The sequence below is a fragment of the Ranitomeya variabilis genome, chromosome 6 (assembly GCF_051348905.1).
Source record: "Ranitomeya variabilis isolate aRanVar5 chromosome 6, aRanVar5.hap1, whole genome shotgun sequence".
Classification (NCBI taxonomy): domain Eukaryota; kingdom Metazoa; phylum Chordata; class Amphibia; order Anura; family Dendrobatidae; genus Ranitomeya; species Ranitomeya variabilis.
In genome coordinates this window covers 322,797,033-322,819,528 of record NC_135237.1, presented here as the reverse complement: position 1 = coordinate 322,819,528, position 22,496 = coordinate 322,797,033, and the positions used below count along the sequence as shown (strand labels likewise).

Sequence of the window (22,496 nt, the reverse complement as noted above, 5' to 3'; positions counted from 1 at the left end):
GAGCTGGACATGTAAGATGCTGCATTATATACGCACAAAAAGCGCATTGTGGGAACTAAACGGATACAATTTAAAAAAATATATATATTGTTCTGAACCGGCTCTCGTTTTACTGAAATATAAGGTCTTTGTTTTGTTAATGAATATTTGCCTACTTTAAATTATGTGAAATAAGATATGAAAGCAATCCAAAGACTAATGTGAAATTAGGTGCTCAGCTTTTTTTTTTTTTTTTTAAATGTACCGTATCTTTATTGGCGAAAGCAAATTTCCTCAATTTTCACATTAATACAACTCTGTTTTTGCCTAACTGCATCACTCATGATCGCATTTTACTAATAAAGGATAAAAATGATCTAATTAAAATTAAATTGCAATAGGTTTTTTACTCATTTAGCAGATATTTTTTACATTGTGATTTATCTATCTTTATAAGGAGTTTGTAAATACTGGGGTAACAAAGTCATACTATAATGCCAACTGCTGGTAAGTAAACTTAGGACAAATAAACTTACCCATCAGATGTAAAAGAAGCACTCCCATCCATTTTTTGAAATCCTGATATATTGCAGCCATCATATTATATAGTTTTGTAGTGCTCATTTTAAAAGTTCTACCCAGATAATTCTTCTCTTTTCCATTCTATGACATCACGCAATTAAAAACTGACTAGCTGAATCCTTCTCAGTTCTATGTAGAAACAGGTCAGTTTTTTTTGCACGAGTCCTAGCAAAAGGAGGGAAAGGGACCAGCTGGGTCAGGAAGTGAAGAGAGGACTGTTAAATGCAGAGACAAGACCCTTCCTTTTTCTACATAGAGCAGAGAAAAGAAGAATTAGCTAGGTAGAAAGACAATGAGCAATTTTAAGTACACAAGTGCTATATAATATGATTACTGCAATATATTAAAAGAGGATAAAACTGATGGGAGGAGCGCCTCTTCAAACCTAAACTTTAAAAAAAATGGAAAGTTGTGAGAAGTTTAACTCCTTCCCGCCACGGCCCTTTTTCGTTTTTGCGCTTTCGTTTTTCGCTCCCCTCCTCCTCAGAGGCATAACTTTTTTATTTTTCTGTCAATATGGTCATGTGAGGGCTTATTTTTTGCAGGACAAATTGTACTTTTGAACGACACCTTTTGTTTTACCATGTCTTGTACTAGAAAACGGGAAAAAAATTCCAAGTGTGGTGAAATTGCAAAAAAAGTGCAATCCCACACTTGTTTTTTGTTTGGCTTTTTTTCTAGCTTCAATAAATGCTAAAACTGACCTGATATTATTCTCCAGGTAACTACAATTTCATAGACACCTAACATGTCTAGGTTATTTTTTTTATCTAACTTACATAGTTACATAGTTATTAAGGTTGAAGGAAGACTTTAAGTCCATCTAGTTCAACCCATAGCCTAACCTAACATGCCCTAACATGTTGATCCAGAGGAAGGAAAAAAAAAAACCATGTGGCAAAGAGTAAGCTCCACCTTGGGGAAAAAAAAATTCCTTCCCGACTCCACATACGGCAATCAGACTAGTTCACTGGATCAACACCCTAACAAGGAATCTAGTGTATATACCCTGTAACATTATACTTTTTCAGAAAGGTATCCAGTCCCCTCTTAAATGTAAGTAATGAATCACTCATTACAACATCATACGGCAGAGAGTTCCATAGTCTCACTGCTCTTACAGTAAAGAATCCGCGTCTGTTATTATGCTTAAACCTTCTTTCCTCCAGACGTAGAGGATGCCCCCTTGTCCCTGTCTCAGGTCTATGATTAAAAAGATCACCAGAAAGGTCTTTGTACTGTCCCCTCATTAATTTATACATTAACATAAGATCACCCCTTAGCCTTCGTTTTTCCAAACTAAACAGCCCCAAGTGTAATAACCTATCTTGGTATTGCAGACCCCCCAGTCCTCTAATAACCTTGGTCACTTCTCTGCACCCGCTCCAGTTCAGCTGTGTCTTTCTTATACACTGGAGACCAGAACTGTACACAGTATTCTAAGTGTGGTCGCACTAGTGACTTGTATAGAGGTAAAATTATGTTCTCCTCATGAGCATCTATGCCTCTTTTAATACATCCCATTATTTTATTTGCCTTTGTAGCAGCTGCCTGACACTGGCCACTGAATATGAGTTTGTCATCCACCCATACACCCAGGTCTTTTTCATTGACGGTTTTGCCCAGAGTTTTAGAATTAAGCACATGGTTATACATCTTATTACTTCTACCCAAGTGCATGACCTTACATTTATCCCCATTAAAGCTCATTTGCCATTTATCAGCCCAAGCTTCTAGTTTACATAAATCATCCTGTAATTTAAAATTGTCCTCCCCTGTATTGATTACCCTGCAGAGTTTAGTGTCATCTGCAAATATTGAAATTCCACTCTGTATGCCCCCTACAAGGTCATTAATAAATATGTTAAAAAGAGGAGGGCCCAATACTGACCCCTGTGGTACCCCACTGCTAACCGCGACCCAGTCCGAGTGTGCTCCATTAATAACCACCCTTTGTTTCCTATCCCTGAGCCAGCTCTCAATCCACTTACACATATTTTCCCCTATCCCCTATAATAACTGGTGAAAAAAAATTCCATTTTCCGATACCAGTAGCGTCTCCATTTTTCTTGATCTGGGGTCTTGTGGGAGCTTATTTTTTGCGTGCCGAGCTGACATTTTCAATGACACCACTTTTGTGCAGATATGTTCTTTTGATCACCCGTTATTGCATTTTAATGCAATGTCGCAGCGACCAAAGAAACGTAATTATGGTGTTTTGATTTTTTTTTTTCTCGCTACGCTGTTTAGCGATCAGGTTAATGCTTTTTTTTTGTTGTTTTTTATAGATAGGGCGATTCTGAACGTGGCAATACCAAATATGTAGGTTTGATTTATTTATTTATTTATTTTTTTAAATTCTTTTATTTAGGATGGGGCAAAAGGGGGGGGCGATTTAAACTTATATAATTTTTTAAAAATTAAAGATTTTTTTTTTTTTTTTTTAACTTGTGCCATGCTTCAATAGCCTCTATGGGAGGCTAGAAGCTAGCACCACTGGATCGGCTCAGCTACATAGCAGCGAACATCAGATCGCTGCTATGTAGCTGAAATGCAGGCTTGCCATGAGCGCCAACCACAGGGTGGCGCTCACAGCAGGCCAGCATCAGTAACCATAGGGGTCTCAAGGATCTCTATGGTTACTGTCCTGACACATTGCCGACCCCCAATCATGTGACTGTTCGGCGATGCGCTCATTTCCGGCCGCGCGGCCGGAAGCGGTAGTTAAATGCCGCTGTCAGCGTTTGACAGCGGCATTTAACAGGTTAATAGCGGCAGGTGAATCGCAATTTCACCCGCCGCTATTGCGTGCACATGTCAGCTGTACAAAACAGCTGACATGTCGCGACTTTGATGTGGGCTCACCGCCAGAGCCCACATCAAAGGGGGAGACACGACATGCGCAGTAATAGTGAATTTTGGCTTACAAAACGCTATTTACATGTGATATCGTTATAATTTGCAGATAGTGTTTTAAATCATGTTTGACAAAGTAACTGGCTCAGTGGTTACAGGCAGAACTTTAAGTCAAATTCTCTCTTAAGTCTCTAGGTTCTAGTCATCAGGGCGAACCAGGGAGCTGCTACAGTCAGCGCTCACTATACAATAACAACATTGCAATCTGACTGTCAGACATTGATGGTCAGCCTGCTCTGCAGTGTGTAGATTAAGTTGTCAACCAATGTACCGGAGGTTTATTACAGAACGCTTACTGTATAGCGAGTGGCGATTGTTACAGCTCCCTACACCTTCTAAATAAATGGAAGCAAGCAGCTGAAGGGAAAATATAAACTTTTTTCTCCCTGTAGATGCTGTTCCATAATGACTATTTAAAACACTATTTAGCTGTAGATTACCAACATGTCATCTTGTAAAGCATTAACCAAGGGAAGCAGTCACCTAGAAAAATAATATTTACTAGAGATGAGAGAACGTGCTCAGATTATATGTTATCCGAGTATCTCAGGCGAGCTCGAATAATATGTCCTACTCCCTGTAGCTGCATGTTTTGCAGCTATTAGACAGCCACAACACACGCAGGAATTGCCTAACAAGCAACCCCTGGAATCAGACAGCAGCAATAATTTTCTCATAATTTACTAGCTATGAAAAGAATAGGACAAATGGACAATATTTTCTGATTGCACTGGATCTACATCTATGGATAGATCTTTTAGCAGACTGGCCAGATTTAGCCCTTATAACAGCTGATAGAAAAAGTACAGAACTGCGGTATAGGTATTCCAAACTAATTGTACAATGTTTTATATATGACAGAAGGAAATGACATGCATTTAAATACTCCCAAAACGCCATACAAGAATACGGTCGGAACGCAGCCTTGAAATAAAGCAAATCACTGCTGTATCACAGGGTTCTAGTCTCCCAGCACAGCGCAGAATGTATATTTATATAATGGTCACGTGATGTCTAGTCATCCTCAGATAAATGCTCTTTAATTATTATAACAATATTTGCTTTCTTACTCACTGTAATAAAGACAAACCATACACTAATTAGAAGACGCATGGTACGGGCACAATAGGCATTGCTTTGTGTGGTCTGATAATAGCTCAAAAACCACAAACTCCACCTAAACCTTCAGAGAGAATTATTTCACACATACAATTTAATATCTATTATGCAGTAGTCTTTGTGGATTGCGACAAGCGTAATATTACACCATATTAATTTCTGCCCAGATTCAAGCAGGCTTGAAGTAACTTTGTTCTCACTATCACATGATAATTCTTTTGTCCAATCATATGACAAATTTAACCCCTTAATGACAGCCAATATGTCTTTTAACCCCTTAGTGACGGAGACAAATTTTTGAAATTTGACCAGTGTCACTATGTGGTAATAACTCTGGAACGCTTTAACATATCCCAGTGATTTTGACATTGTTTTTTCGTGACATATTATACTTTATGAGAATTGCAAATTTAGATCGATATGTTTTGTGTTTATTTATTAAAAATATCAGAAATTTGAGAAAAATGTTAAAAAATTAGCAATTTTCAAACTTTGAATGATTATCCCTTTAATCCAGATAGTCATGCCAGAGCAGAACATTAAGGCTAGGGTCACATTGCGTTAGGGCAATCCGCTAAGCGCATAGCGCTAGCGGGTTGCGCTAACGCAATGCTTCCCTAGGGTCCGCGTTCGGTGTCCCCGCTAGCGCAGATCCCCGATCTGCACTAGCGAGGAACGGACCTCGGGCGCGCCGCGGACGCTGCAAGCAGCGTCCGAGGTCCGTCACTCAAATGACGCGACATCGCTAGCGCCCGCCCAATGTGGGCGGGCGCTAGCGACGCGCTCACCATTACAGGCTATGGCGGCGTTAACGGACTACGTTAACACCGCGTTATGCCGCGGTGTAACGTAGTCCGTTAAACGCGGTCACATAACGCAATGTGACCCTAGCCTAATAAATAACATTTCCCACATGTCTGCTTTACATCAGCACCATTTGTAAAATGTTCTTTTATTTTGTTAGCATTTTAGGAGGTTTAAAAATGTAGAGGTAATTTTTCATTTTTTCAAGGAAATTTACAAAATGTATTTTTTTTTAGGGACTTATCCATGTTTGAAGTGACTTTAGGGGTCCTATATATTTGGAAACCCCCAAAAGTGATATCATTTTAAAAACAGCACCCCCTGACATATTGGAAACTGCTTTCAGGTAGTTTATTAACTCTTCAGTTGCTTTTCAGGAATTAATGCAAAGTGACATGACAGAAATGACAATGTGTATTTTTACCACCTAAATGCCTCTAACTTCTGAACAGGTTACTACAGCCTTCAGACTAAGGCCAGAATTTGGTAATGAATTGCCATGGCAAACATCAGGATCCCAAAATCATGATCTGAGGGCACCAATTGGGATTAGGAGGAAGCCCCCACAGTGTTAACCATTTATAATGATGTAGTCACTATTGACAGCAGCATCTAAGGGGTTTAACAGATTTGGAAGGTGCAAACACTGATCGTGGCTGATGCAGCAAGTTGTCTGCTATAGTGTACAGCCGACAGCTGCGGGATTGTCACCTGTATGGGGAGGCTATTCTCTTATATCTCAGGTCAGTTAAAAGACGTATTGGCTGTCATTAAGGGGTTAACTGACCTGAGATATAAGAGAATACCTTCCACATACAGGTGACAATCCAGCAGCTGTCAGCTGTACACTATAGCAGACAACTTGCTGCATCAGCCACGATCAGTGTTTGCACCTTCCAAATCTGTTAAACCCCTTAGATGCTGCTGTCAATAGTGACTACATCATTATAAATGATTAACAGACTGTGGGGGCTTCCTCTTTGTCCCAATTGGTGCCCTCAGATCATCATTTTGTGGTCCTGATGTTTGCCATGGCAATTCACGAACAAATAGCGGCCTTAAAGTCTGACAGCTATAGTAATCTGTTCAGAAGTTAGAGGCATTTATGTGGTAAAAATACACATTTTCATTTCTGTCATACCACTTTGCATTAATTCCTGTAAAGCACCTGAAGAGTTAATAAACTACCTGAATGCAGTTTTCAATACATCAGGGGGTGCTGTTAAAATGGTATCACGTTTGGGGGTTTCCCAATATATGAGACCCCTAAAGTCACTTCAAACATGGATAAGTCCCTAAAAAAAATAAATTTTGTAAATTTCCTTGAAAAAATGAAAAATTGCTGCTACATTTTTAATCCTCTTAAAATGCCAACAAAATAAAATCAACAAATGGTGCTGATGTAAAGCAGACATGTGGAAAATGTTATTTATTAATGGTTTGCTCTGGATTAAAGGGATAATCAATCAAAGTTTGAAAATTGCAAATTTTTTAACATTTTTCTCAAATTTTTGATATTTTTTATAAACAGAACATATTGACCTAAATTTACCATTATCATAAAGTATAATGTGTCACAAAAAAACAGTCTCAAAATAACTGGGATATGTTGAAGCGTTGCAGAGTTATTACCACAAAGTGACACTAGTCAGATTTAAAAAATTTGGCTCCGTCACTAAGGGGTTAAGGCTGGTTAAAAAAAAAATCTTGTGACAATATGAAGTTTCTTAAAAAGCAAAGGTTTGGGGCCAATGTTATTTTGTGTCCTGTTTATGTACATAAAGTTGTCCATCAGTGTACTCCAAGATTTCTGCTAAAAAGGTTCATGTTCAAGCAGGCTTGTTACCCATTACACATGGTCTCGCTCATATTTTAACAAACACTGACATGAGTCAAGATTACCCCCCAAACCACATGCATGGGCATAAAAAGGTGTTTGAAATGTAAACCCACCAACACATTTATTCTGTTATCTTTTGATGCTTTCTTGAATAACAAACATTTTAATTCAAATGCCAATGACGTGTTAATAACGGTCACACCCAGAGCAGTTAAGCAGCCTCTGCCTCCCAAGGTTGTTACCCCACTCAGCACCCTCCTCTGGCTTGATTGACAGCTTTGTGTGACATCAGGCAAGAAATCAGACAGTGAGCTATGAATCAAGCTTAAGAGGCTGGTGCTAGACATCATGCTCCGAGCATTTAACAACTCATTTACATATTAAAATGCCAATTACCCCAGAATATAGATCTAGCTGCATAAATGGGTTTACATTTCAATCTAAGATGCATGCCCGTATATGCGGGTTGGAGATTAAAGTGAGAGGAAGGTAATTGATCTTACACTATTCCCTTTGCCCGAAAAAAAAACCCTCCTTGTCTTTGTCTACAAAAATCAGAGGGGAAAATTAAGGCACCATTTCAACATTTATGACTTCCAATTCCAACACTTCTTACCAGTCAGACTGCCTCTTTTGAAAAGCGTGGGCATCGGACTGAGATCCCACAGGTCCATGATGTCCCAATCAAAGGACCCCACTTTAAGCAAAATTAGGGTTTGAATTTCTGGATTTTGTGTTCCCCAGCATGCAAAAGAGGGATCCCATAACTCTCCACAACAGTGTGAGTTGGCCTCATCACCATTCTTCCCCTTTACCTGTGACTGCTGGCTTGAAGGACATTTGTTAACTATAAAAAGGAGAGACACCTTCAGATATAGTCAGATATTCAGCCAAGATACCTCTAGACAGCCAAGAGCTCCAGAGATCCAAAGAACCAGAGACTCTACAGGAGAGCAGCTAAGACATCATGGCTCCACCACAAGGGACATATATGTCATTCTACAAGATGCCAGTTTAGCGGTTCATCACGAACCCATGGATACAATTGGGGTAGTCAGGATTTGGTCCCACTGGTCGCCTGACCCGATGGATACATTTGTGGGGGCTAGGAATGGGACTTGCTGGTCGCCTGGCTCCATGGAAATGTTCGTAGAAGCCAGGTTGAGAGTCTCCAGTCACATGGCCTTTGTACCTTTAACGGACTGTCATCTTCCTAAGCTTGTCGTTACCTCCTCTCTGCCACAGGTGGGGTAGGCAGCCCTATTAGCTAAGCTCTGAAGTCACAGCCGCTTTTATCTTGGCATGTCAGCGGAAGGGTCAAACTCTAATTTCCACCATTATTTTGCTGGGACTGTTCTGTGTGTTCTCAGATCTACCTCTGGTCCAGACGTCACTGCTCTGCTGTCCAGAATCCCAGAGTGTCTATCAGCCATATCCTCCTTCTCCTCTCGCTTCCTCAAACTCAATGTGGACAAATCTTAACTCAATCTTTCCTCCATCCCATAGATCTTCCTTACCTGACCTATTTTTTGCAATCAAAAACACCATGCTTTCCCTAAAGTCCGCTGCCTCGGAGTAACCTTTGACTCTGCCCTGTCCTTCAAACCGCACATCCAAGTTCTGTCCACCTCCAGCTCAAAAATATCTCCAGAATCCGTCCTTTCCTCAACCGTCAATCTACTAAAATGCTTGTGCATGCCCTCATGATCTCCCGCCTTGACTACTGCAACATCCTTTTCTGCAGACTCCCTGCTAACACCATTGCACCTCTCCAGTCCATCCTCAACTCTGCTGCCTGACTAATTCATCTCTCTCCTCGCTACTCCTCCGCTTCCCCCCTCTTCAAATCTCTTCACTGGCTCCCATTCCCTCAGCGTATCCAGTTCAAATTACTAATACTGACCTACAAAGCCATCCATAACCTGTCTCCTCCATATATCTCTAAACTAGTCTACCGATATCTTCCCTCACGTAATCTCCGGTCCTCCCAAGACCTTCTCTCCTCCACACTTATTCGCTCCTCATCAAACCGCCTCCAAGACTTCTCCTGAATATCCCCCATCCTCTGGAATTCTTTGACCCAACACATCCGACTATCAACCACATTCGGATCCTTCAGACGGAACCTGAAAACCCATCTCTTCAGGAAAGCCTAGAGCCTGCACGGACCCTGCTGCCTCATCATCACTACCAGAGATACTGCCTCACCAACACCGGAGCTCCTGCAACCCTCAACCTATTGTCTCCTTCCCCACAATCCTGTAGAATATAAGCCCGCAAAGGCAGGGTCCTCGCCCCTCTATCAGTCTGTTATTTTTAGTTTGTTTACTGTAAGTGATATCTGTAACTTGTATGCTATCCATTCTCATGCACAGCACCATGGAATCAATGGTGCTATATAAATAAATAATAATTAATAAATAATGTGTTATCTGCTTGTTTTGTAGTTCAATAAAAGTATTACCACGCTGTTCTACCCTTCACCCTGTTGTCTGAGTAGGGTTAGGCCCATGGTAAAAGGAAAGCGGGCGTTCAGTGCGATCCCTGGTCAGTGTGGTTTCTTTTAGCGGACCAGGGCACCTGCTGACTCCCCGTGTCTCCACAGTAACCACTCTTATGATGTTATCATTTTGTAACAGCTTAGCAAACTACGCAGCTACGAGCTGAGATATGCTCTGCACTAAGGTCCTTCCCTTTTACAGTGATGACTATTGCAGAGGGTGGTGGGATTGTGCTCTGCTTTCTGGTATTCATACATATACATACACACATATACATATACACACAGCTCAATGCTCACCGTGGGTGCCTGGCCTCCTGGGTAGAATGGTCCACACATCTACCCAAATTGTATACCAAGTAGAGAAATATATATATATATATATATATATATATATATATATATATATATATATATATATATATATATATATATATATATATATATATATATATATATATATATATATATATATATATATGTCCAAATTTGAGATTGGACTCTCCTTAAAGAGAGCATCTGTACTCTAAGAGAACGTAAGAAACCCCCTTCTCCCTCCCCCCCAAAAAAAAGCAAAACATGTCAATGCTTCCATTAAACTCTATGGGTCCTCGTGTTGTACATTTTAAAAACGGACAGAACACACAAAAAAAAACAGGTGCGTAAAAAAGAAGATTAAAGTTTCAGGACACCAAACCTCTCAGCCAATGATCTCGCCACAATCCTGATAAAAAATGGAGGTAATTTTACACATTTTCCTTTCACCCATTGAACAATCTCTTATTTTCTGCCAAACACAAATATAAAATATTTCAAGTGGATTTGTCCTATGTATGCTTGTGGTTAGCATATAGTTAGCCTTTCGGATAATGTACTCATCACCTCCTTACTCCGACAGACATTGAGGGCTTCCTCTGGTAATTGACTAAATCAAAGCAAGCTCATTGCCAAATCCCAGGCCTCCATCCAACTTGTGTTCCAAAACCTTACAAGGCAATTCTCTCCACTACTTTCATCACTTTATACATGGGACGCTCTCAATGTATTCCCTCCATTGCTGTTCTACATTTTCTTCAAAATTCCTGTTATGCAATGTACAGAACATTAAGCACTAAAAATCATCTGTACTAACAAGTGATTCAATTAGTGAAAAATACAGCAAACAAATCAATGCAACAAAATACCCCAAAAAATAAGTCAAACGCAACTTTTAGTTAGCGCCACTGCTTTGAATGAGCTACTGTTGAAGACTTTCCATCCAGACATGAATGAATACAGGTCACTACACTCCTCGTCCACACCTTCAGGAATGGTTAAACTTGCTCAGAGCATAATTTGTTCCTCCAATCACTGGCATCATGAAGTCATGGTCCGGAGACACACTATTTTAAGAAACTAGAAGTCAGCTTGCCTTCTCCCACATTGCATCAACCATGTTGCATCAAACCAGTCTGTGTGTAGCATACCCTGAATCACAGTGCTTACTATTTATGATTCAGTGTGAGTTCTTCAGTCCGTCCCTCCCAGACCTGGTGTATTCATTCCAAGAACCAATTTCATCTTCATTGGTTTCCTTCAGGAAACCAGACTAACTTCCTATTATTTTATTTTCCTTGCCTTTTGCACAGCCCACATAAAATGACTGGAAGTGAGAGTGATAGAAAACGTTATTCTGCACAAATAAAAGCCAAAACAAACAAAAGAAAAAGAAAAAAAACAAAACAAAATCCTTCACTTGTCATCTGTGTACATGGTCCAAAAATATCAGAGTTTCTAAACTAACATTATTTCATGCCATTCCTAAAGAAAATTATTTATACTACAAGCTCATAGTTGTTTGGGGGAGGTCCAGTGCACCCCCCAACGTGCATCCATATCGGAGCTCTAGCTGGGACGTGAATCATCAGCAGTCACAGGCTGGCAAATCCTGACAGTACTCCCAGAAATTCATCGTATACGCTGCCATTCCAGTCTTTATGAAAGTGAAAATAAGCCCTTGCTTTAGATTCACAGTAAAACATACAATTCACAGATTTCATGGAAAATTGACTTCACAAACATAACTTGTTGAAACAGACAAAACCTCTAATTCTCCAAGAAACTGAGTCAAATATTCTCACGTTTTGCCAAAAGTCATGATCTCTTTCACTTCATTTCACAGACGCTGTAAGAAGCCAGCTCTCAGAGTTCAGCCTGTCACACAAGTCAAGGAAAAGAAGTGCTGTGGAGCCAACGTAATGAGTCAGTAAGAATGGCTCCCCCTGGACAGCCTGTCAGTAAATGTTGCAAAATTCCTAATTGGGATGGGCACAAAAGGGATTCATGTGGAAATACCATAATGTCTGCACTGTGGTTTCCAAAATGACCGCACACATTTTGCCACCTCTTGTCCCATAGTTCCCAGAAATTACAGAATTCCAAAACTGCAGTGAAACAAAGTAAAAAAAAAAACAAAACACATGCTTGCAAGGTCAATATCCCGCACACTCTACACTTTTCTAAATCTTATTTTTACAGTGCAAAAAAACGATAAGTTGAAAGGTCGCTGCCATTCTAACACCTTACACAAATCAATACTACAAGCAAATAAGAAACTCTAACATTTTGTCAATACGCCCCTTTCTCCACTTAAGAGGCTTTTTGTCTATGCCGCATCTCATTCATTAATGATTCTGAAAAACTGCTTAAAGTCATCTAGCTCACTGATGAATCAGATTACAGCTACCTATTGAAGTCTTTGAGGGAGCATCAGACACTGAGGCAGAGGGGATGGGGCACAGTGGCGGAAACCAGTACCCTGCTCAGTCCTCCATTCTACTCCTGAACAAGTCATGCAGAGACAGGAGAGCAGGAATGCCTCATGGCTAGGTGTACTGCGTACAGGAGACATCATGGCAGAATCTCTTAGCTAGGTCAGAAAACTGAAGAGCTAGTGCCTGCAAAATGGAAAGTTTCTGCAGTATACAAGTCACACAACAGCGAGACATAATATTACACATACGCACATGGCAGCCCATTCAGAAAAGTCAGGTACGCTTCATCACAAATATCGCTTTCCCACTCAAGTGTAAAATAATTAGGAACAATTTTTAGTGCAGATCTGGTCTTGTACACATTTTAGTAGCACAGATGTACTTGTATTCTTCATTTTGCCTATGTGGGTAGAATGGCGTGTCTGCCACTACAGTAGGCAATTCTTTCATGTAGATCAATAAAAGTAGGCCACGCATACAAATAAAAAAATAAAAAAAATCAGACATTTCCAATAGAATCTAAGTTTATAGCTTACTGTAAATAGCCGAAATATAAAAAACATTACAGTCAAGACCACAGGAAATTATAGCCACAATGTCTACTCATCCAGTAATTCATAATTACATAGCTATTGGGCCCATAAAAGTCCCAACATTCCAATCCCACATAGTGCCCACCAAACCCTGCACAAAGTAGACTGCTTCTACCTGGCAATGTCACACATCCCTGGGAGCACATTTATTACGTGACATGAAAACAGTCTGCATTATTATGTAACGTGTGTATGTGTGTCACTGTTCCTACACAGTTTGCTACTTTATTTAATCATGTATTTTAACACTTCCATGCCATTATACTAAAAGATAAAAAATACTGTATTTTTAGGACCATAAGACGCACCCCAGACTCTCAGAAGGAAAATAGGGAAAAAAAATTTAATGTGTCCAATGGGTGGGGGTCAGTCTTAAAGTCCAAACTCAGCTTACCGGGGGGGTTTGGGGGGGAATTGGCAGCGCAGGTGGAGCGTGGTCACAGGGGGTGTTCGGTGGTCCAGCAATATGACTCCCATCCCAGACTGGTGCAGCAGGTTTGGCAGTGCTCATGGTGCGGGGGGCTCTGCCGACATTTTCTGAAAGCCCGGAGCCCCCGAACATCCATTGATGTGATGCAGTGGCCTCCGGGAAATCCCATAAGAGGCTGGTGCGGAAGGTTCGGCGGTGCTCTGTGGTGCGGGGTCACCTTCAGCATTTTGTGAAAGCCCGGAGACCACACATCCATTACTGCAATGCGGTGGCCTCGCATGCTCAGATTAAGATCTCGGCAACGTACCTCTAGGTGCGTCTTCTAGTTTGAAAAATACAGTAATACATTCTTCCTAAGCCTTTGACCAATGATTCAATAAGTACTAGTTTATCATCTTCAAAATGTGCAACTGACCAAGCGACAAACTATTGTACAATATTAACCATACCCAGTTGTGGACAACATTTCTATTGGTCTACCTGACCATGGTTTTCTTTTTACAGAGCCCCTGATTTTTCATTTGTTAATCACAGTTTGAACGCTGCTCACTGGCATTATCAATTCCTTGGATATATCTTTTTGCATCCCTTTCCTGTTTTATATAGATCAACTACCTTGTCCCGTAGATCCATTGACAATTCTTTTGCTTTCCCCACTCACAATCCAGAAACGTCAGTGGCTGGATGAAAGATGCAATAGTCTGTCTGGATCCCAGAAACTCACTCAGCTTTTATGCACACACTGATTACAAGCAAACAGGTCCAGGTGAGGATGTTACCTTTGGTAGCCATTCATACCCATTTGTTTCAACTTCTGTGTATGTTATCAGGCCAAAATCACCAGGATATGTGAACTTTTGATCAGGGTCATTTGGATGTTTTGGGTTGTCATTATGATTTAAAAAGGGAAAACACAGTAGTTTGACAATAAATAGCTTCACCCAACCACTAACCATGAGTGGAGAAAAAGTGTTGGTGTGATCATTCATAGTCTCTGAAAAAAGGCCAAGACAGCAAAAATTGTGCTGGGGTATGTTAACTTATGAGCACAACTATCTGTTATTACTCATTGGTAGTATTCTGCCATCTGGTGGCTACTCTTTGTATTGGAATCTTATTTTCATTACTTTGTGTCTCACAAGCGTCCCATTGCTTTAATTGTTCCTTGTTTTTACTATTAACTTTTGTTTTATTGTGAATCTTAACTCCTTTACCCTCAAGGGTGGTTTGCACGTTAATGACCAGGCCAATTTTTACAATTCTGACCACTGTCCCTTTATGACAGTGTTTCTCAACTCCAGTCCTCACGGACACCGCGTTGCATGGCGCTACTACGCATATCAGCTAGGTAAGAGACAAGCGGTACTATCCACCTTATTACTTACGTTATGGACCTCCATCCTGACTACTGCACAATGTATACCACAGGTACGCTGCCACTCTGATACGTTCCATCTGCACTCTATATTGCTCCAGGGACTTTACACCACGGGTGAGTCGCGGTACAACTTCCTATCAGGGGTCATTATAAAGAAATAGCATCACTGATATTTTACTCTTGTTGTTACCTCACAGATGCAGTAATCATATTGTGGCCATAACCTCATTCACTGCATACGATAAATTCATTTGGTAAGACCAGCATTTCTGCCTCTCAGTATTTACACTTTAATATCCTCACTGACGCATATCTTTTATGTACCACAGGCTTTCTAGTCCGACTTCATTTATTATAGATATACAGTGTTGCCACTTGCCATTACTTACAGCAGGTGAGAAAGTTCCCCTTCTTTATATATTATCTCAGCTATACGTTTTTGTAACCCCTTCCTACATTAGACAGTATAAAACAGCCACTACATTGTCTTGCAGTTTCCCTATTAACATCTGCCACCTGTGAACAACACTATTCTCTCTAATATACTGGGTCAGTAAACACATTCATAATACTTATGTTCTACAACACTATATCACATACCTAGTAATTGGATGTATTTCTCAAATATTGTAGAGCGACCAGTTTTGTCCTCTGTACGATCCACAAGTAGACCTACATACGAGGATCAACGTTATGTCCGGAGACATCTTCTATATTTTGTTCTTGAGCAGTCGGGTATGATATAAAATTATTCTACCTTTCCTTACCTCCTTTACCCTTGATCCATCACATACTCACTAATATTGTTGTTAGATTTATCTTGTTAGCCTTCCCGTTTATGTTTTTATTTTTATTTTCTGTTATTTTTACAACTTCATTGGATGTTGTTATCATACAATGGTTAAATACCTTTTGTAATGTATTTTCAACCTAGTTGTACTGAAGAAGGTCCATAACAGACCGAAACGTTTATATACTGGGACTGCTATCTGAAATAAAAAAGCATATTCCACGTTACCAAGTTGAGTGCCAAGTTTCTATATTCAGTGTTTCTCAACTCCAGTCCTCAAGACCCACTAACAGGTCGTGTTTTCAGGATTTCCTTAGTATTACATAGGCGATGGAATTTATGCTTGAGCAGGAGATGAAATTATCACCTGTGCAATACTAACGAAATCCTGAAAACATGACCTGTTGGTGGGTCTTGAGGACTGGAGTTGAGAAACACTGATTTATGAGGTTATAACTCTGGAGCGCTTCAACGGATCCTTATGATTCTGACACTTTTCTCGTGACAAATTGTACTTCATGATAGTGGTAAAATTTCTTTGATATTACCTGCATTTACTTGTGAAAAAAAAACGGAAATTTGGCAAGAATTTAGAAAATTTCGCAATTTTCCAACTTCGAATTTTTATGCCCTTAAATCACAGAGATATGTCACACAAAATCTACTATATAATTGTCTAAGGGTCCCTTCCGTGTCTGTCCTTCCGTGTCTGTCCTTCCGTGTCTGTCCTTCCGTGTCTGTCCTTCCGTGTCTGTCCTTCCGTGTCTGTCCTTCCGTGTCTGTCCTTCCGTGTCTGTCCTTCCGTGTCTGTCCTTCCGTGTCTGTCCTTCCGTGTCTGTCCTTCCGTGTCTGTCCTTCCGTCACGGATATTCATTGGTCGCGGCCTCTGTTTGTCATGGAAATCCAAGTCGCTGATTGGTCGTGGCAAAACACCCACGACCAATCAGCGACGCGCACAGTCCGGAAGAAAATGGCCGCTCCTTACTCCCCGCACTCAGTGCCCGGCGCCCGCATACACACCTCCGGTCACCGCTCACACAGGGTTAATGCTGGCGGTAACGGACCGCGTTATGCCGCGGGTAACGCACTCAGTTACCGCCGCTATTAACCCTGTGTGACCAAGTTTTTACTATTGACGCAGCCTATGCAGCGTCAATAGTAAAAACATCTAATGTTAAAAAAAAAAAAAAAAAACCATTAGATACTCACCTTCCGCCACCGCCTTTCCCGCTCCTCGCGATGCTCCGGCCGGTCCATGCAAGCGGCACGTTCCGTTGGCAAGGATGGTCTGGCAGAAGGACCTGCCATGACGTTGCGGTCATGTGACCGTGACGTCATCACAAGTCCTGCGCACCTGCGCGAGCAGGACCTGCCATGACGTCACGGTCACGTGACCGCGACGTCATCACAAGTCCTGCGCACCTGCGCGAGCAGGACCTGCCATGACGTCACGGTCACGTGACCGCGACGTCATCACACCCTGAGACCGGAAGCAGCCGCCTGCACCCCATACAGGCGACAGAGCTACAACGCGCCTGCGGAAGGCGAGTATGTGTTTACGCGGCTCTGTGCTGTATACTACGTGGCTGGGCAATATACTACGTGGCTGGGCAATATACTACGTGGCTGGGCAATATACTACGTGGCTGGGCAATATACTACGTGGCTGGGCAATATACTACGTGGCTGGGCAATATACTACGTGGCTGGGCAATATACTACGTGGCTGGGCAATATACTACGTGGCTGGGCAATATACTACGTGGCTGGGCAATATACTACGTGGCTGGGCAATATACTACGTGGACGGGCAATGTACTACGTGGACGGGCAATGTACTACGTGGACGGGCAATATACTACGTGGACGGGCAATATACTACGTGGACGGGCAATATACTACGTGGACGGGCAATATACTACGTGGACATGCAATATACTACGTGGACATGCAATATACTACGTGGACATGCAATATACTACGTGGACATGCATATTCTAGAATACCCGATGCGTTAGAATCGGGCCACCATCTAGTACTTAGTAACATTTCCCACATGTCTACTTTACATCAGTACAATTTTGAAACCAAATTTTTTTCTTGTTGGGGAGTTAAGAGTTAAAAGTTGACCAGCAATTTCTCATTTTTACACCACCATTTTTTTTTTTATTTTTTTTTTTTAAGGGACCACATCACATTTGAAGTCACTTTGAGGGGACTATATGATAGAAAATACCAAGTGTGACAATTCTAAAAACTGCACATCTCAAGGCACTCAGAACCACATTCAAGAACTTTATTAACCCTTCAGGTGTTTCACAGGAATTTTTGGAATGTTTAAATAAAAAATGAACATTTAACTTTTCACAAAAAATTTACTTCAGCTCCAATTTCATTTATTTTACCAAGGGTAACAGGAGAAATTGGACCCCAAAAGTTGTTGTCCAATTATGTCCTGAGTACGCCGATACCCCTTATGTGGGGGTAAACCACTGTTTGGGCGCATGGCAGAGCTCGGAAGGGAAGGAGTGCCATTTGACTTTTCAACGCAAAATTGACTAGAATTTAGATGGGACTCCATGTGTTTAGAGAGATCCTGATGTGCCTAAACATTGAAACCCCCCAAAAGTGACACCATTTTGGAAAGTAGACCCCCTGAGGAACTTATTTAGATGTGTGGTGAGCACTTTGACCCACCAAGTGCTTTACAGAAGTTTATAATTCAGAGCCGTAAAAATTATAAATCCTATTTTTTCACAAAAATGATCTTTTCGCCCCCATTTTTTTTTTATTTTCCCAAGGGTAACAGAAGAAACTGGACCCCAAAAGTTGTTGTCCAATTATGTCCTGCGTACGCGGATACCCCATATGTGGGTGTAAACCATTGTTTGGGCGCATGGCAGAGCTCGGAAGGGAAGGAGCGCCATTTGACATTTCAATGCAAAATTGACTAGAATTTAGATGGGATGCCATGTTGCGTTTGGAGAGCCCCTGATGTGCCTAAACATTGAAACCCCCCACAAGTGACACCATTTTGGAAAAAGAACCCCAAGGAACTTATCTAGATGTGTTGTGAAAACTTTGAACCCCCCCAAGTGTTTCACTACAGTTTATAACAGTGCACTGAAAATAAAAACTTTTTTTTTCCACCAAAATTATTTTTTAGCCCCCGGCGTTGTATTTTCCCAAGGGTAACAGGGGAAATTGGACCCCAAAAGTTGTTGTCTAATTTGTCCTGAGTACGCCGATATTCAAAATGTGGGGGTAAACCCCTGTTTGGGCGCACGGGAGAGCTCGGAAGGGAAGGAGCACTGTTTTACTTTTTCAACGCAGAATTGGCTGGAATTGAGATCGGATGCCATGTCACGTCTGGAGAGCCCCTGATGTGCCTAAACAGTGGAAACCCCCTAATTCTAACTGAAACCCTAACCCAAACACACCCCTAACCCTAATCCCAACCGTAACCCTAACCACACCCCTAACCCTGACACACCCCTAACCCTAATCCCAACCGTAAATGTAATCCAAACCCTAACTTTAGCCCCAACCCTAACCCTAATGGGAAAATGAAAAATACATTTTTTTTTAATTTTATTATTTTTCCCTAACTAAGGGGGTGATGAAGGGGGGGTTTGATTTACTTTTATAGGGTTTGTTTTGGCAGATTTTTATGATTGGCAGCTGTCACACACTAAAAGACGCTTTTTATTGCAAAAAATAGCTTTTGCGTCTCCAAATTTTGAGAGCTATAATTTTTCTATATTTTGGTCCACAGAGTCATGTGAGGTCTTGTTTTTTGCGGGACGAGTTGACGTTCTTATTGGTACCATTTTCGGACACGTGAATTTTTTTGATCGCTATTTATTCCGATTTTTGTGAGGTAGAATGAACAAAAACCAGCTACTCATGAATTTCCTTTTTTTTTTGGGGGGGGGGGGCGCTTATACCGTTCCACGTTTGGTAAAATTGATAAAGCAGTGTTATTCTTCGGGTCAGTACGATTACAGCGATACATCATTTATTTTTTTTATGTTTTGGCGCTTTTATACGATAAACTATTTTATATAAAAAAAAATTTTTGCATCGCTTTATTCTGAGGACTATAACTTATTTTTTCATTGAAGACACTGTATGGTGGCTCGTTTTTTGAGGGACAAGATGACGTTTTCAGAAGTACCTTGGTTATTTATATTCGTCTTTTTGATCGCGTGTTATTCCACTTTTTGTTTGGCGGTATGATAAAGCGTCGTTATTTGCCTTTTACGGTGTTCACTGAAGGGGTTAATTAGTGGGACAGTTTCATAGGTCGGGTCGTTACGGACGCGGTGATACTAAATTTGTGTACTTTTACTTTTTTTTTGTTTTTTTATTTAATTTAAAGAGACGTATTTATTGGAACAATATTTTTTTTCCCTTTATTTAGGAATTTTGTTTTTTTACTTTGCCCCGGGGGGGGACATCACAGTGAAGTGACAGATCGGGGGTTAATGTGCCAGGAGCGGTCCGTGACCGCTCCTGGCACATAGTGCCGGATGTCAGCTGCGATAGTCAGCTGACACCTGGCCCCGATTGGCCGCGCGGCTGATCGGTGATGACGTACTATCCCGTCGGAGGTCATACGGGCCCATACCACCTCGACGGGATAGTATGTCATATGTCAGAAAGGGGTTAAAGTATTTATAAATATATTACACACATTTGTCTGATTTTTTATTAAATTGGAGTAACTTGTATGATATGTTAGGCTCTTTCTGCATGCTCTTCTCTATACTGGAATTACTTTCTGAAATCAAAGGCTTCTTTCTATACTTATACTCTCCATGGGTCTTCAGAAGGATTCTGTATTACCCCAATATGAATGGTATACCAAAACTTTATAAGGGTTTACTATTAAGACAAAGTAATACCCAACGCATTGATCAATAGCACAATTAGACCAATTAGAATGGTTTCTTATTTATGCTAATTGAATTGTTATCAAACACTTTATAGTTACGGTGCCAACCAGGAAAAAAAAAAAAAAAAGATGAAAGGGGCATATAATTTGTTTATGTGTGGCTAATTGTCAAATACCAATGTTGCTTCCCGCATTTTTATAGAATTATGTAAAATGACTGTGCAGCACCACCCCAACAGATGTACTAAATCATTAGTTACTTTGTATGAACACAATATAATAGGCAACACAAAGTATGACCAGAATGTACTTCACATGGACACCTAATGAAATATTACACTATATTTAGGAAACAAACAGAAAAGGGCATCTTACCTTTACATGGCTCTGTGCACCCAAGTTGTAGATTTCACTGGGTTTTACTTCATTAATTATTTTTACTAGACATGTGCTATCAGTCAGATCTCCATAGTGCAACTTCATGTCTAAAGTGTGAAATAAGCAATAAATTAGGAATTTGATACATTTTGTTGGAACAGATCTTCAAAATTTATCGGCTTCAATATGTATATAAGGCCGGCGTCACAGTAGCGAGTTTTACGGACGTATGAGAGGCGCAGAAAATACGGATTGCATATGGTACAATGATTCTCTATGGCCCAGCTCCTACCTGCCGTATTTTACGAATCCGTATTATAAGGTCTTATACGGCCGTAGAAAATCGCAGCATGCTGCGTTTGTCACCATATTAAGCAAAAATCCGCCAATGAAAGTCTATGGGGCGAGAAAATTACGGATTACACACGGACCATGCGTTTGACTTGCCAGAAATATGCAGCGGTGTTCTTTAGAAAAGCCGGTAATTCAGTGCGGTGTACAGTAAAATCACACTGACAGAATAGAATAAAATAGGTAGAATAAATGTGTACAGATAGATAGATAGATATATGTATACTGTATTTATATTTAATTCAGCGCTAGATAGCACAAAAGCCGGTAATTCAATTGCCGGCTTTTCCTATCTCCTTCACAAACCCGACATGATATGACACATGGTTTACATACAGTAAACCATCCCATATCCCTTCTTTTATTACATATTCCTCTTTACTAATGTAAGAAGTGTCTTGGTGTCAAATTTGGGGGCTCTAGCTATTAAATTAAAGGGTTAAATTGCGGAAAAACTGGCGTGGGCTCCAGCGCAATTTTCTCCGCCAGAGTGGGAAAGCCAGTGACTGAGGGCAGATATTAATAGCCTAGAGAGGGACCATGGTTATTGGCCCCCCCTGGCTAAAAACCATCTGCCCCCAGCCACCCCAGAAAAGGCACATCTGTAACATGCGGCTATTCTGGCACTTAGCATCTCTCTTCCCACTCCCGTGTAGCGGTGGGATATTGGGTAATGAAGGCTTAATGTCACCTTGCTATTGTAAGGTGACATTAAGCCAGGTTAATAATGGAGAGGCGTCAATTATGACACCTATCCATTATTAATCCTATAGTACGAAATGGTTAATAAAATGCACACACACAAAATTAAAAAGTATTTTAATGAAATAAAGACACATGGTGTTTTAATATTTTATTATACTCTTAATCCACCAGTAGACTTGTCATCTGAAACAAAGTTAAAAAAACAAACAATATTCCAAACCTTCCGTCGTTCAGTCTTGTCCCACGCTGTAAATCCATCTGAACGGGTTAAATCATTTTACACCCAGGAGCTCTGCTAATGCAGCTGTGCTCCTGTCTGTAAAACTTGGTGAATGAATGGAATGCAGGGGAATGTCCTGTAGTTACCTCGAGTCGTGGTGATGCGCCCTCTGCTGGGTCATTCCATATCAAGTGATCCAAATATGAATATTTTTTTTACCTGACGTCTTTAGATTTTGTTTATTTTTTTGTTTTTATGAAG

General features: G+C 40.7%; 1 protein-coding gene across 2 annotated transcripts in view; it reads right to left on the bottom strand.

The window, feature by feature from the left end:
- GMDS (GDP-mannose 4,6-dehydratase) overlaps positions 1-22,496 on the bottom strand; it is a 964,998-nt gene that overhangs the window by 691,411 nt on the left and 251,091 nt on the right. For both annotated transcript variants that reach the window (XM_077269772.1, XM_077269773.1), the window contains exon 5: positions 20,957-21,066. In XM_077269772.1, the coding sequence (XP_077125887.1) occupies positions 20,957-21,066 (110 nt within the window). The remainder of the gene's footprint in view (positions 1-20,956; positions 21,067-22,496) is intronic.